This window comes from Ahaetulla prasina, chromosome 2, assembly GCF_028640845.1.
Source record: "Ahaetulla prasina isolate Xishuangbanna chromosome 2, ASM2864084v1, whole genome shotgun sequence".
Classification (NCBI taxonomy): domain Eukaryota; kingdom Metazoa; phylum Chordata; class Lepidosauria; order Squamata; family Colubridae; genus Ahaetulla; species Ahaetulla prasina.
The window spans coordinates 27,453,452-27,466,291 of record NC_080540.1 but is presented as its reverse complement, the minus strand read 5'-3'; the positions used below and the strand labels follow the sequence as shown (position 1 = coordinate 27,466,291).

Sequence of the window (12,840 nt, the reverse complement as noted above, 5' to 3'; positions counted from 1 at the left end):
CTCTGGAACGAACTCCCCAGGACTTGCCAACTTCCTGACCTTCGAACCTTCCGCCATGAGCTCAAAACTCACTTATTTATTTGCGCTGGACTGGGTTAGCTTTTATGGGTTTTAATTGGGTTTTATCGATGGGTTTTAATGGGGTTTTAATGGGGTTTTATTATTTATATTTATATTTTAAATATTCGGCCTATTGAATAAGTTTTTTAAATTAATGTTTTATTCTGTATATATTTATGTTTTTATTTGGCTGTAAACCGCCCTGAGTCCCTAGGGAGATAGGGCGGTATAAAAGTATGAACAAATAAAATAAATAAAATAAATTTGCTCTGGAGCACAACTGCCACCCAAGGGAAGGTCCTTCCACCTGATGTGGTCCCTACCCCGTAGCCATAATGCCAATAATGGGCGTTTGGGCGTTCTCCTGGATGCACGGCTGTCTTTTGAAGATCATTTGACGGCCGTCTCCAGGAGAGCTTTCCACCAGGTTCGCCTGGTGCGCCAGTTGCGCCCCTTTCTAGACCGGGATGCCTTGTGCACAGTCACTCACGCCCTTGTGACGTCTCGTCTGGACTACTGCAATGCTCTCTACATGGGGCTCCCCTTGAAGGGCATACGGAGGCTGCAGTTGGTCCAGAATGCAGCTCTTGTGGTGATAGAGGGAGCCCTCGTGGCTCCCGAGTGACACCTATCCTGCGCAGGCTGCACTGGCTACCTGTGGCCTTCCGGTGCGCTTCAAGGTATTGGTGAACGCTTTAAAGCGCCTCCATGGCATAGGGCCGGGTTACTTACGGGACCACCTGCTGCCACCGAATACCTCTCACCGACCCGCGCCTCACAGAGAGGGACTCCTCGGGTGCCGCCGGCGCTGACAGTGTCGTCTGGCGACACCAGGGAAGGGCCTTCTCTGTGGGGCTCCGCCCTCTGGAACGAACTCCCCCAGGACTTCGCCAACTTCCGACCTCGAACCTTCGCCATGAGCTCAAAACTCACTTATTTATTTGCGCTGGACTGGGTTAGCTTTTATGGGTTTTAATTGGGTTTTATCGATGGGTTTTAATGGGTTTTAATGGGTTTTATTATTTGCTAAATTTTAATTATGCCAAATTGAATAAGTTTTTAGTGGTATTTTAATAGTATTTATTTTGTAATAGGAATGTTTATTTTATCTGGCTGTAAACCGCCCTGAGTCCTTCGGGAGAAGGGCGGTATAAAAATTTAAATAATAAATAAATAATAATAAATAATTCCAGTGAAAATGGTGTCCTTACTTCTCTCAGCCATCCATCCTCTGCCAAATGTGTAGCCCTGAAAAAGAGGCAGCAAGTAAGGAAGGATTCAATTCCCAGAGGCGGGAACAAGGCTGATGTCAGCTTTGAAAGCCATACTAGGCCGGAGGCTCCTGCGCTGCCACTTTCCCATGTGTGGGAAAGTAGGAGGGGGGATTTGGTAGAAGGGTCCATTAGACATAATAACATTCTTCCTGCCAGTCAAAGTCAGGCCGAGCCTGCATCTGGAGAAGGAGTGGCCGGAGCGATATCTCGAGATGGGATGGTTGGCGATTGGAGCATGTGATCGGCGGGGTGGTGATTTTGGAGTTTGTCTTACTGAGGAAAAACCCGGATCCCCGGATTCGGAGTTTCCCCACTTGTGCCAGTTTACCTATGCTAGTAAAAGAACTTTGGAAGATGTTTTCTTCGGAGTCTTTTCTGCAGGAGGGGTTTTTCTGGAACGCTGACAGCTGAATCAGACCCATAATTGGCCAGGCAGAGAATACATGTCTAATGATGAAGGCACTACTGCCACAGATCTGCAGGGGAGGAAACCAGACTCGGGGTGCGGTTTGCTCTTAGGTGGGGTTTTTGGAGGGCAAGATGGAGATCCCCACCCCACTGATGAGGTGCCCAGCAGCGAAACCCTTTTGGATGGAGGCTTTCTTCTTAGAGCCCTCTTTAAGCGGTTTACAGAGTCATTCTATTGCCCCCAACAACCTTGGTCCTTATTTTATCCACTTTGGAAGGATGGAAGGCTGAGTCAACTTGAGCTGGTAAGGATCGAACTGCCAAACCGCTGACAGCCGGCAGTCAGCAGAAGCTGCCTGCAGTACTGCATTCTAACCACCGCGCCACCAAGATCATCCCTGCCTCCATTTCTTGATTTCAAACATTATTAGAAAACACGAGCTTTTAGCATGGCCTTATAATTTTTGACATGACAAACTTTTATTATAAAAGCCAAAATTGAAGAAGTATAAAAATAGAAAAAGTACAAAAATAGTTAAACTACACATTTGTTATAAAAAAAGGTTGAAATGGGAAGCTGAGCACCCACGAGAAATTGCCAGCTCTTTATTCCATGGCTGTTAAATCCACTCTGCGTGAAGAAAAACCTTGAACAAAGGAGAAATGAAGATTTTTATATCCTCTGGGCTGTGGTGAAATTCGAATTATTTTTACTACCGGTTCTGTGGGTGAGGCTTGATGGGCGTGGTGTGGCTTGGTGGGTGTGGCAGGGGGAGAATACTACAAAATCCCCATTCCCACCCCACTCTGGGACCAGCCAGAGGTGGAATTTGCCGGTTCTCCGAACTACTCAAAATTTCCACTACCGGTTCTCCAAACTGCTCAAAATTTCCGCTAAGAGTTCTCCGAACTGCTCAAAATTTCCACTACTGTTTTGTTTTTTTTTGAATTTATATCCCGCCCTTCTCCGAAGACTCAGGGCGGCTTACACTGTGTTAAGCAATAGTCTTCATCCATTTGTATATTATATACAAAGTCAACTTTGTACATAATATACAAACTGCTCAAAATTTCCGCTAAGAGTTCTCCGAACTGCTCAAAATTTCCACTACCGGTTCTCCAAACTGCTCAAAAGTTCTGCTGCCGGTTCTCTGAACCGCACAAAATTTCCACTACCGGTTTGCCAGAACCTCTCAGAACCTGCTGGATTTCACCCCTGCCTCTGGGCAATTGTGATGGGGAGAATGCAGGGGATCTGATTAGGTGACAATTTTGGGGGAAGGATGCAGATTTCCTGGAATGACAAACACACAAAGGTCACTGGAATGAGCTTCCCCCAGGACTTTGACAGCTCCCTGACCTCCACACCTTTCGCCGCGAGCTGAAGACGTATTTATTCTTCCGTGCAGGACTGGCATAAAATTAAAAACTATTAGTAATTTTAATGGGGTTTTTTATGGTTTTAATGTGTATTTTAATTAATGGGCCAAATTGAATAGGTTTTTTAAAATCGATTTTAGCTATATATTTATTTATATATTTATTGTGTTTTTACCTGGCTGTAAACCGCCCTGAGTCCTTCGGGAGAAGGGCGGTATAGAAATTAAATTATTCATTATTCATTCATTATTCATTATTCTTTGTTGTAAAACCTGTCCTTTCAAAGGTTGGAGGAAATATAAAAGGGAAGGATGGTTTAGATAATAGGGGGTGGGTCTCATAGAGAAGAAAATGCTCTAGTGTTTTAACCTTCTGAACAATAATTGGTTCTCCAAACATTTTGTTACCAAGCTTCAGCAGAGTTTATAGAGTTAACTCCCTCAACTCCGCTGAAGACATTACCTAGAATGGTAATGAAACATTCGGAAACCGACCCACAAGCTTGGAGAATGAACCTTCACCCACATCCTACACCCGAGCTACAGATATTAGCCGCTATTGCAGAATAATTCCTTTGTTAAGGTTCGTTGTCTAGTTTTGAAATAAACAAACACCAGCCAAACCAAGGCCAAAACTCCCAAGAGAAAACAATGGTCATTTTATTTACGACTTTGCAAAGAGGGTGTCCAACCACACACATGCAGGTATATTAGTTACACCCTAAGTCATTAATATGTTTTCCTTATATTCCCTATTGCCGTTATAAATTTGCCTCCCACCTTTTCCTCATTGGCTTAGTACTCAGGCCATCACAACCTATCGGAAGCATATAAAGCCATGATGGTGAAGCCAGGTCTCTCAGAATATGAGGCCTTGCCTGTTTGTCTTCTGGGTTTCTGGCTCGCATGCGCGCATGACAATCAGCTGTCCTTTGCACATGTGGCAGTGCCAAAAACCGGTGTGCGCATGCGCGCCAGCCAGCTGAAAGTTCTGCTTTTCCAGGGCATGATCCTGTTGTGCCTCGCCCTCCCTCCTCTCCTCAGCCGGGCCCCTCCTGTCACCTCCCGGGCCTGCTATCAGATTCAGAGTCTGATAATGAAGAGGAACGGCCTGTCATGCCTCCAGCCACCAGCCACCAGCCTTGGCCCCATGCCCAGACAGAATGTCAGGAATGAACAAACAAACCTCACTCCTACAGCGTGTGAGCAGGGAGCCAGCCACGTGCTAGAATTACCGGCAGCAGATCCAGAGGAAGGGAATTCACAGTGGACGGATCCCCGCTTCTGGAGATTTGAGAGGCGACGTCAGCAGAAGGAAGGGAGAAGCAGGCCTGGATAAGTGCTGAGTCATGGAGCCACACCCCACGGCCTATATAAAGGATCAGCTTGAGTCAAGCAACTTTGAGTCAAGCAAAGTCATTTGCTGAAGTCACAACTTGGATACCTGCCTGCCCTGAGAAATCTAAAAGGAATTTGGCAAAGCTGCAGAGGTTTCGTGGCCACGCTTGATACAGACTTCCTAGACCCGGTCGTCGGAGAGGGAGTGGGACACGACAGATCCCTTCATGTGCGTGGCAGTGCCAAAAACCGGCCTGCAAGTGCGCACTGGCCAGCTGATCATCAGGCGCGGATGCGTTCTAGAACCTGGAAGTTCGGCTTTTCAGGGGCACGGCCCTGATGAGCGCACATGCATGCATGTGACATTCCGTGCAATCTTTTCAGCACTCTGTGCTGAAAAGGTTCGCCATCACTGGTCTAAAGTGAATACATTATCACTGCCCCTGATTACATCTCCTATTACTCTAATTCTTTCTCCCCCTGCCCTTATTTACAAATTTCCTTTTATGGTCCTAGTTCCTAGGGGTTGTCTCTAGAATAACTATCATATCTCTAGAGTAACTATCATATCAAATTCTGGTTAATTTAGGTTTCTAGCCTAGCAAAGACCTCTGATCCTAGCTCCTAGGTACAATTCTCAAGCTTCTGCCTAGCTCGTGAGATTAGAAATATATACAATATTTACTTACGGGACCGTCCACTGCCGGCCTCTATCTCCCAGCGTCCGGTGCTTTCCCACAGAGAGGGACTCCTCAGGGTGCCGTCAGCCAAACAGTGTCGACTGGCGGCCCCCAGGGAGAGGGCCTTCTCTGTGGGGGCTCCTACCCTGTGGAACGAGCTTCCCCTCGGGCTTCGACAACTACCTGACCTTAGGACCTTTCGCCGCGAACTTAAAACCTATTTATTTCATATGGCTGGACTGGCCTGATTTTAAATTCTAAATTTTAAATTTTAATTGAATTTTGATGGGTTTTAAATTTCTGTAATTTTATGGGGTGTAATGTTATTTTAAATTTTCTGGCAAATTTGAATCAGTTTTTTAAGGGTTGTTTTAATTATTGTGTATGTTTCTGTTTGTATTTTATTTGCCTGTTCACCGCCCTGAGTCCTTCGGGAGAAGGGCAGTATACAAATTAAAACATTATTATTATTATTATTATTATTATACAATGTGTTTTCTTCACAGGTTAGCATGCCCTCTGTAGTTTCTGTTTCCCACAGAAACCAACTCACAAGTTCGGAGAACGAACCTTCGTCTTCAGTCTACAACCAAGCTACAGCTATTGCAAAAATAACTCCCTTGTTAAGGTTGTGTAAATAAATGTATGGATGACTTTTGCAGACCAGGGGAAGAGATGCTTCTTAAGAAAACAATTGCAGAAGAGACGGAGGTGCCCAGAGTGGTTGAAAGCTCAGAGAAAGAAACTACAGAAGGATTCTGCTTTCATAAATCAAGTCGTTAAAAGTGGCAGTTGGAGAACTTCTGTACTCTCGGATTTGTCAAGATTCTGTTTCCTGCTTGGTTTAACGGGCAGGCTGATAAGGCGGTCCTTTGATCTAAATTCCAGGAAGGCAGGTGTAGACTGTGAAATTTGTACAATGAAATGGTTACTTCCCGTCTGACTCTTTATGGCAGGATATTTATAGAGATTCTCAATCATCCAGGTGAGGGGTTTTTTTAAATTTATTTATTTGCATTTATATCCCGCCCTTCTCCGAAGACTCAGGGCGGCTTACACTATGTTAGCAATAGTCTTCACCCATTTTTTTTAAATTTGCATTTATATCCCGCCCTTCTCCAAAGACTCAGGGTGGCTTATACAATGTCAAGCAATAGTCTTCATCCATTTGTATATTATATACAAAGTCAACTTATTGCCCCCCCAACAATCGGGGTCCTCATTTTACCTACCTTATAAAGGATGGAAGGCTGAGTCGACCTTGGGCCTGGTGGGACTTGAACCGGCAGTATTTGCAAGCAGCTGCTGTTAATAACAGACTGTCTTATCAGTCTGAGCCACCAGAGGCCCGATTGTCCCGATAGTACTCCCCTACTCCCAAAAAAAGCAACTGGAATTTCTTGGCTTTTTTTTTTTTTTTTTGAAAATGCTTTGCTTCTCGGCCAAAAAGAACATACAATACTAGAGCTGGAAGGGACTTTGGAGGTCTTCTAGTCCAACCCTCTGCTCGAGCAGAAGACCCTATCAGACAAATGATTATGCAGGGTCTTTTTGAAAGCCGGCGATGGAGCACCCACAACTTCTGAAGGCAAGCTATTCCATTGCTTGATTCCTCTTACTGTTAGGCAATTTCTCCTTAGTTCGAAGTCGCTTCTCTCCTTGATTAGTTTCCATCCTTTGTTTCTTGTCCTGCCCTCAGGTGCTTTGGAGAATAGTTTGACTCCTTCCTCTTTCTGGCAGACCCTCAAATATTGAAACAGGGCTAACATCTCACCCCTAGGATTTGGTGGGTGCTCCTTACTGGAGCGAAAGCTTAGAACTGAACTTCGAATTGAAGAAGAAGTTTCTTGGATTAGATGTGAAACGCTTTCAAAGAAATTGAGCAGGTTCAGAAATACTTTATGAGAAAAGCTTTGCACCCTCCTGTACCCAATAAAATTCCCTATGCTACTAGGCTCGAAATTCTTGGTTTGGATAACTTGGAACTGCGTCACTTGCGGTCAGATTTAGGTATTGCATACAAAATTGTCCATAGTAATGCTTTTTTTTGTTTTTGTTTACATTTATATCCCACCCTTCTCCAAAGACTCAGGGCGGCTTACAGTGTATAAGGCAATAGTCTCATTCTATTTGTATATTTACAAAGTCAACTTATTGCCCCCCCCAACAATCTGGGTCCTCATTTTACCTACCTTATAAAGGATGGAAGGCTGAGTCAACCTTGGGCCTGGTGGGACTAGAACCTGCAGTAATTGCAGGCTACTGCTGGCCTCTATCTCCCATCATCCGGTACGTTCCCACAGAGAGGGACTCCTCAGGGTGCCATCAGCCAAACAGTGTCGACTGGCGGCCCCCAGGGGGAGGGCCTTCTCTGTGGGGGCTCCGACCCTGTGGAACGAACTTCCCCTCGGACTTCGACAATTACCTGACCTTAGGACCTTTCGCCGCGAACTTAAAACTTATTTATTTCGTATGGCTGGACTAGCCTGATTTTTATCTTTATTTGATGGGTTTTTAAAGTTTTTAAAATTATTTTATGGGGGAGTATGTTATTTTAACATTTGGGCATTTAAATTAGTTTTTTAAGGGATGTTTTTAATTATTGTGTGTATTTGTATTTTATCTGCCTGTTCACCGCCCTGAGTCCTTTGGGAGAAGGGCGGTATACAAATTAAAATATTATTATTATTATTATTATTACTGTGTTCTAATAACAGGCTACTAACAGCCTAAGCTATTACGGCCCTTTTTATCTTTATCTATAAATGACTTTTTCTGTTTTAATCGCAATAATACGTGTGCGAACAACCACTTTAAACTAAATGTGAATCGTTTTAAACTTGACCGTAAAAAAATACGATTTTTGTAATAGAGGTGTCAACGTCTGGAATGCCGTACCTGATTCAGTTGTCTCAGCTACAAATATTCACAGTTTGAGCCACAAATTGACTTCCGTGGACCTTACAGCATACTTAAGTGGTTAGTAGAGGGAGTGTATGGGACACGGTGGCTCAGGGGCTAAGACGCTGAGCTTGTCGATCGAAAGGTCGGCAGTTCAGCAGTTCGAATCCCTAGTGCCGCATAATGGGGTGGGCTCCAGAGGTGGGTTTCAGTAGGTTCTGACCAGTTCTGGAGAACTGGTAGTGGAAATTTTGAGTAGTTCAGAGACCCGGTAGTAAAAATTCTGGCTGGCCTGCCCCCGTCTATTCTCTGCCTTCCAAGTCCCAGCTGATCGGGAGGAAATGGCGATTTTGTAGTATCCTACCCTTCCATGCCCACCAAACCACACCCATAAAACCGGTAGTAAAAAAATTTGAAACCCAACCACTGCTGAGCTCCCATTACTTGTCCCAGCTTCTGCCAACCTAGCAGTTCGAAAGCAGGTAAAAAATGCAAGTAGAAAAATAGGGACCACCTTTGGTGGGAAGGTAACAGAGTTCTGTGCGCTTTTGGCATTGAGTCATGCGGCCACATGACCACGGAGACGTCTTCGGACAGCGCTGGCTCTTCGGCTTTGAAACGGAGATGAGCACCGCCCCCCAGAGTCGGGAACGACTAGCACGTATGTGTGAGGGGAACCTTTACCTTTACTTTAGAGGGGGTGTGCATAAGTGCACTAATGTACCTATCATCCCTGTCATTGTATTTTTATATTATTCCTATTTTGTTTTTTGTTTGACAAATTACAATAAATAAAAATAATAAAACAACAACAACAACAACAGAAAGTCCAGTTGCCTTTTGAAAAAAAAAACTGTTGGATATTTATGGGGAGGGTTTTTTTGGGGGTGGGAGGGGGTCCTGGCACCCATCAGCACCAGGGTATTTCCAGTTCACTTACGTCTCAGGAGGAGCATCATCAGAAGCAGCACCAGGATAACAAGGGTGGTCCCCAGCAGAGCAAATCTCTCTCTGGCTAAAGGAGGAGAATCATCTGATTAGAACATACAATAATAGAGCTGGAAGGGACCTTGGAGGTCTTCTAGTCCAACCCCCTGCTTGAGCAGAAGACCCTATATGATTTCAGACAAATGATTAGGCAGGGTTTTTTTGAAAGCCGGCGATGGAGCACCCACAACTTCTGAAGGCAAGCTATTCCATTGGTTGATTGCTTTTGCAGTTAGGAAATTTCTCCTTAGTTCGAAGTCGTGTAGAGGCTTCAGTCTACCAATTGCCTTTTACTGAGGCACCAGTCTACCTTCTTTAAAAATAGAGGTCCCAGTCTACCAATTGCCTTTTACTGAGAGGCACCGGTCTACCAAGTGCCTTTCTTTTTGGCAGGCACCGGTCTACCTTCGGTGTTGACAGGGGGGCAGAGGTCGACCGCGAGGGGCCTCACTTGTGGGGTCCCTCAGGGGTCGATTCTCTCGCCCCTGCTGTTCAACATCTACATGAAGCCGCTGGGTGAGATCATCAGTGGTTTCGGGGTGAGATACCAGCAGTACGCTGATGACACTCAGCTGTACCTTTCCACCCCGGACCACCCCAATGAAGCTGTTGAAGTGCTGTCCCGGTGTTTGGAGGCTGTACGGGTCTGGATGGGGAGAAACAGGCTCAAACTTAATCCCTCCAAGACGGAGTGGCTGTGGATGCCGGCACCCCGATTCAGTCAGCTGCAGCCGCGGCTGGCTGTTGGTGGCAGTTACTGGCCCCAAAGGATAGGGTGCGCAACTTGGGTGTCCTTCTGGATGATCGGCTGTCGCTTGAAGATCATTTGACGGCCGCCTCCAGGAGGGCCTTCCACCAGGTTCGCCTGGTCCGCAGTTGCGCCTTCCTTGATCGGGATGCCTTATGCACGGTCACTCATGCGCCTGCTACCTCTCGCTTGGATTACTGTAATGCTCTCTACATGGGGCTCCCCTGAAGTGCGCCGGAGGCTTCAGTTAGTCCAGAATGCAGCTGCTGGTGATAGAGGGAGCTACACGTAGCTCCCATGTAACACCGCCTCCTGCGCAGACTGCACTGGCTGCCTGTGGCCTTCCGGGTGCACTTTAAGGTGTTGGTTACGACCTTTAAAGCGCTCCATGGCTTAGGACCTGGGTACTTACGGGACCGCCTGCTGTTACCATACGCCTCCCACCGACCCGTACGCTCCCACAGAGGGGGACTTCTCAGGGTGCCGTCCGCCAAACAATGTCGGCTGGCGGCCCCCAGGGGAAGGGCCTTCTCTGTGGGGGCTCCCACACTCTGGAACGAGCTTCCCCCGGGTTTACGCCAAATTCCTGACCTTCGGACATTTCGTCGCGAACTCAAGACTCACCTTTTTATCCGCGCGGGGCTGGCTTAAATTGGGATTTTAAATTTTAAATTTATTAATTTTAAATGGGGTTTTAGTAGAGTAAATTTTAATCATTGGGCTAATTTAAATAAGTTTTTTAAATGGGATTTTAAATTTGTATATTGTATTGCTGGTTTTTATTATGCCTGTACACCGCCCTGAGTCCTTCGGGAGAAGGGCGGTATAAAAATTAAATAAAATAAATAAATAAATAAATAATAAAAATAGAGGCACCGGTCTACTAGCTGCCTACAGCGCTGATCAGCTGTAGTGTGGCTCTTTGAAGTGCTGCGGCAGTCATTTAAGGCCGTTTGCAGCTATACAGTAGTGGGATTCAGCCAGTTCGCACCTATTCGGGAGAACTGGTTGCTAACTTCCTAAGCAGCTCAGAGAACTGGTTGTTGGAAGAAATCTTATTTTGTGGTTTTTTTTCACATTACAGGGCTAATCCTGTAAGGAAGGCAGGAAAGAACCATTCTGATGTTCTTTCTAGACTAATCTTTATGGCCCTGCTTACAAAAACCGCCTCTCTGGTTAACCGTTATTACAGTTAAGGAGAAGCACCCATCAACGTGAGTGACGTTGAGTTGGTCACATGACCACACGGTCACGTGACCACCGAGCCACACCTACCCAGCTGGTCATTAGGGCAGAGAACTGGTAGTTAAATTATTTGAATCCCATCACTGCAGCTACATCACCACCAAGTGCTTCAGGGACAGAGAAGAGGAACAGCGAGGCATGGGAGGTGGGGAGGGGCAGCGATTTTTGCTACCGGTTCTCCGAACTACCTGCTCCCATCGCTACCGGATCGCCCAATCCGGTCCGAACTGGGAGCATTTCACCCCTGGGGCAAGGGCTTGTACTTTCTTTTGGGTGAGGAAAACCCGGAAGCTCTCAGATTCGGGTTTTCCCAGATGTGCCAAAATGACATCTCTAATAAAAGTTAGCTTTGAGGAATCGCAAGCCTGGGAGTTGGATTTCGTTGCGGGTGTTACTTGGAACCCTGACATCAATTGAAAAAAGTATCGGCTTTTTTGGCTGCTGCTGCTGCACCATTTTTCCTTCCCTTACAGCTCACACAGGGCCCCTGGTGGCTCAGACTGGTAAGACAGTCTGTTATTAACAGCAGCTGCTTGCAATTACTGCAGGTTCAAGCCCCACCAGGCCCAAGGTTGACTCAGCCTTCCATCCTTTATAAGGTAGGTAAAATGAGGTCCCAGATTGTTGGGGGCAATAAGTTGACTTTGTATATAATATACAAATGGAATGAAGACTATTGCTTAACACATTGTAAGCCGCCCTGAGTCTTCGGAGAAGGGCAGGATATAAATGCAAATTTTAAAAAAATATTCACAATGATGCTTTCTGGAAGCCATTAGCCATATAGAAGCCAAGAGCCATATAGCTTTTTCTGGAAGCCCTAATGGGTCTTTCTGGAAGCTTGGGAATGGGGGTGGGGGGCAAGGAGGGAATCCACCCTGCATCTCTCAGAGATGCTCTGTCATTAGCATCATCTCAGCAGAAGGCTCTATCAGAAGGACACAGGGATATTTCTTACTCTGCAACTCAAGAACTAAGCTGGTTTAGCCTCTGGTGGCTCAACAGACTAATGCAGGTCTAACAGCTGCTTGCAATTAGTGCAGGTTCAAGTCCCACCAGGCCCAAGGTTGACTCAGCCTTCCATCCTTTATAAGGTAGGTAAAATGAGGACCCAGATTGTTGGGGGCAATAAAACTTGATTTTGTATATAATATACAAATGGATGAAGACTATTGCTTAACATAGTGTAAGCCGCCCTGAGTCTTCGGAGAAGGGCGGGATATAAAATGCAAATTAAAAAAAAAAGAGAGAGAACATTTTCCCCCTCATTCTTTCCAACATGGGTGCTTAATTCTTTTCTACTTACCTGGAAGTTGCTGTTTATCGTCGGGCTCCTCCTTGAAAGCCATCACCAAGGGCTCCTGCAAGCCTTTATGTTCCAGGTGACATCGAAAATGGTCCCTCTCCTTGGGGTCGATCTCAATACTAACCCGGACATAATAGGTCCCATCTGAGTTGGGGGCCACATTCCTAGGGAGGGTCTCATAGATACAGGCCTCTCCATCCCTGGTCCAGGTGGCCTGGATCTCCTTGGGGTAGAAGCCAAAGGCCTGGCAGATGAGGACCTCCACATTGTCCCTGGCGGTCTTGTGGGTCACCTTCACCACTGGGGGCTCTGCAAAAACCAAGAAACAAAGTGATTTCTGAGCAGGAAATGTGACTTGGCCTGTCTCACTCTCTCTGCTTCTCTCCTGAACGTCTAGTAGGCTTCAAAGGTTAGACATGCTAGAACCCCCTGGGAAGCCAGGAGCAACACAAGGTTGGCTTTCCCCCAAAACAGGACCTCCCTCCCTACCTGCATCCTCAAATGTCCAGCCTAG

The 12,840-nt window shown here is 46.0% G+C and overlaps 1 protein-coding gene and 1 pseudogene across 1 annotated transcript in view; one reads left to right on the top strand and one right to left on the bottom strand.

The window, feature by feature from the left end:
• Positions 1–8,723, top strand: part of LOC131192579 (major histocompatibility complex class I-related gene protein-like) — a 34,022-nt gene extending 25,299 nt beyond the window's left edge. The window contains exon 6 of the mRNA XM_058171830.1: positions 5,646–8,723. Coding sequence (XP_058027813.1) covers positions 5,646–5,780 — 135 coding nt within the window. The 3' untranslated portion in view covers positions 5,781–8,723. The remainder of the gene's footprint in view (positions 1–5,645) is intronic.
• On the bottom strand, positions 6,937–12,507 carry LOC131190449 (hereditary hemochromatosis protein homolog; annotated as a pseudogene).
• Between the last annotated feature and the right edge of the window lie 333 nt (positions 12,508–12,840).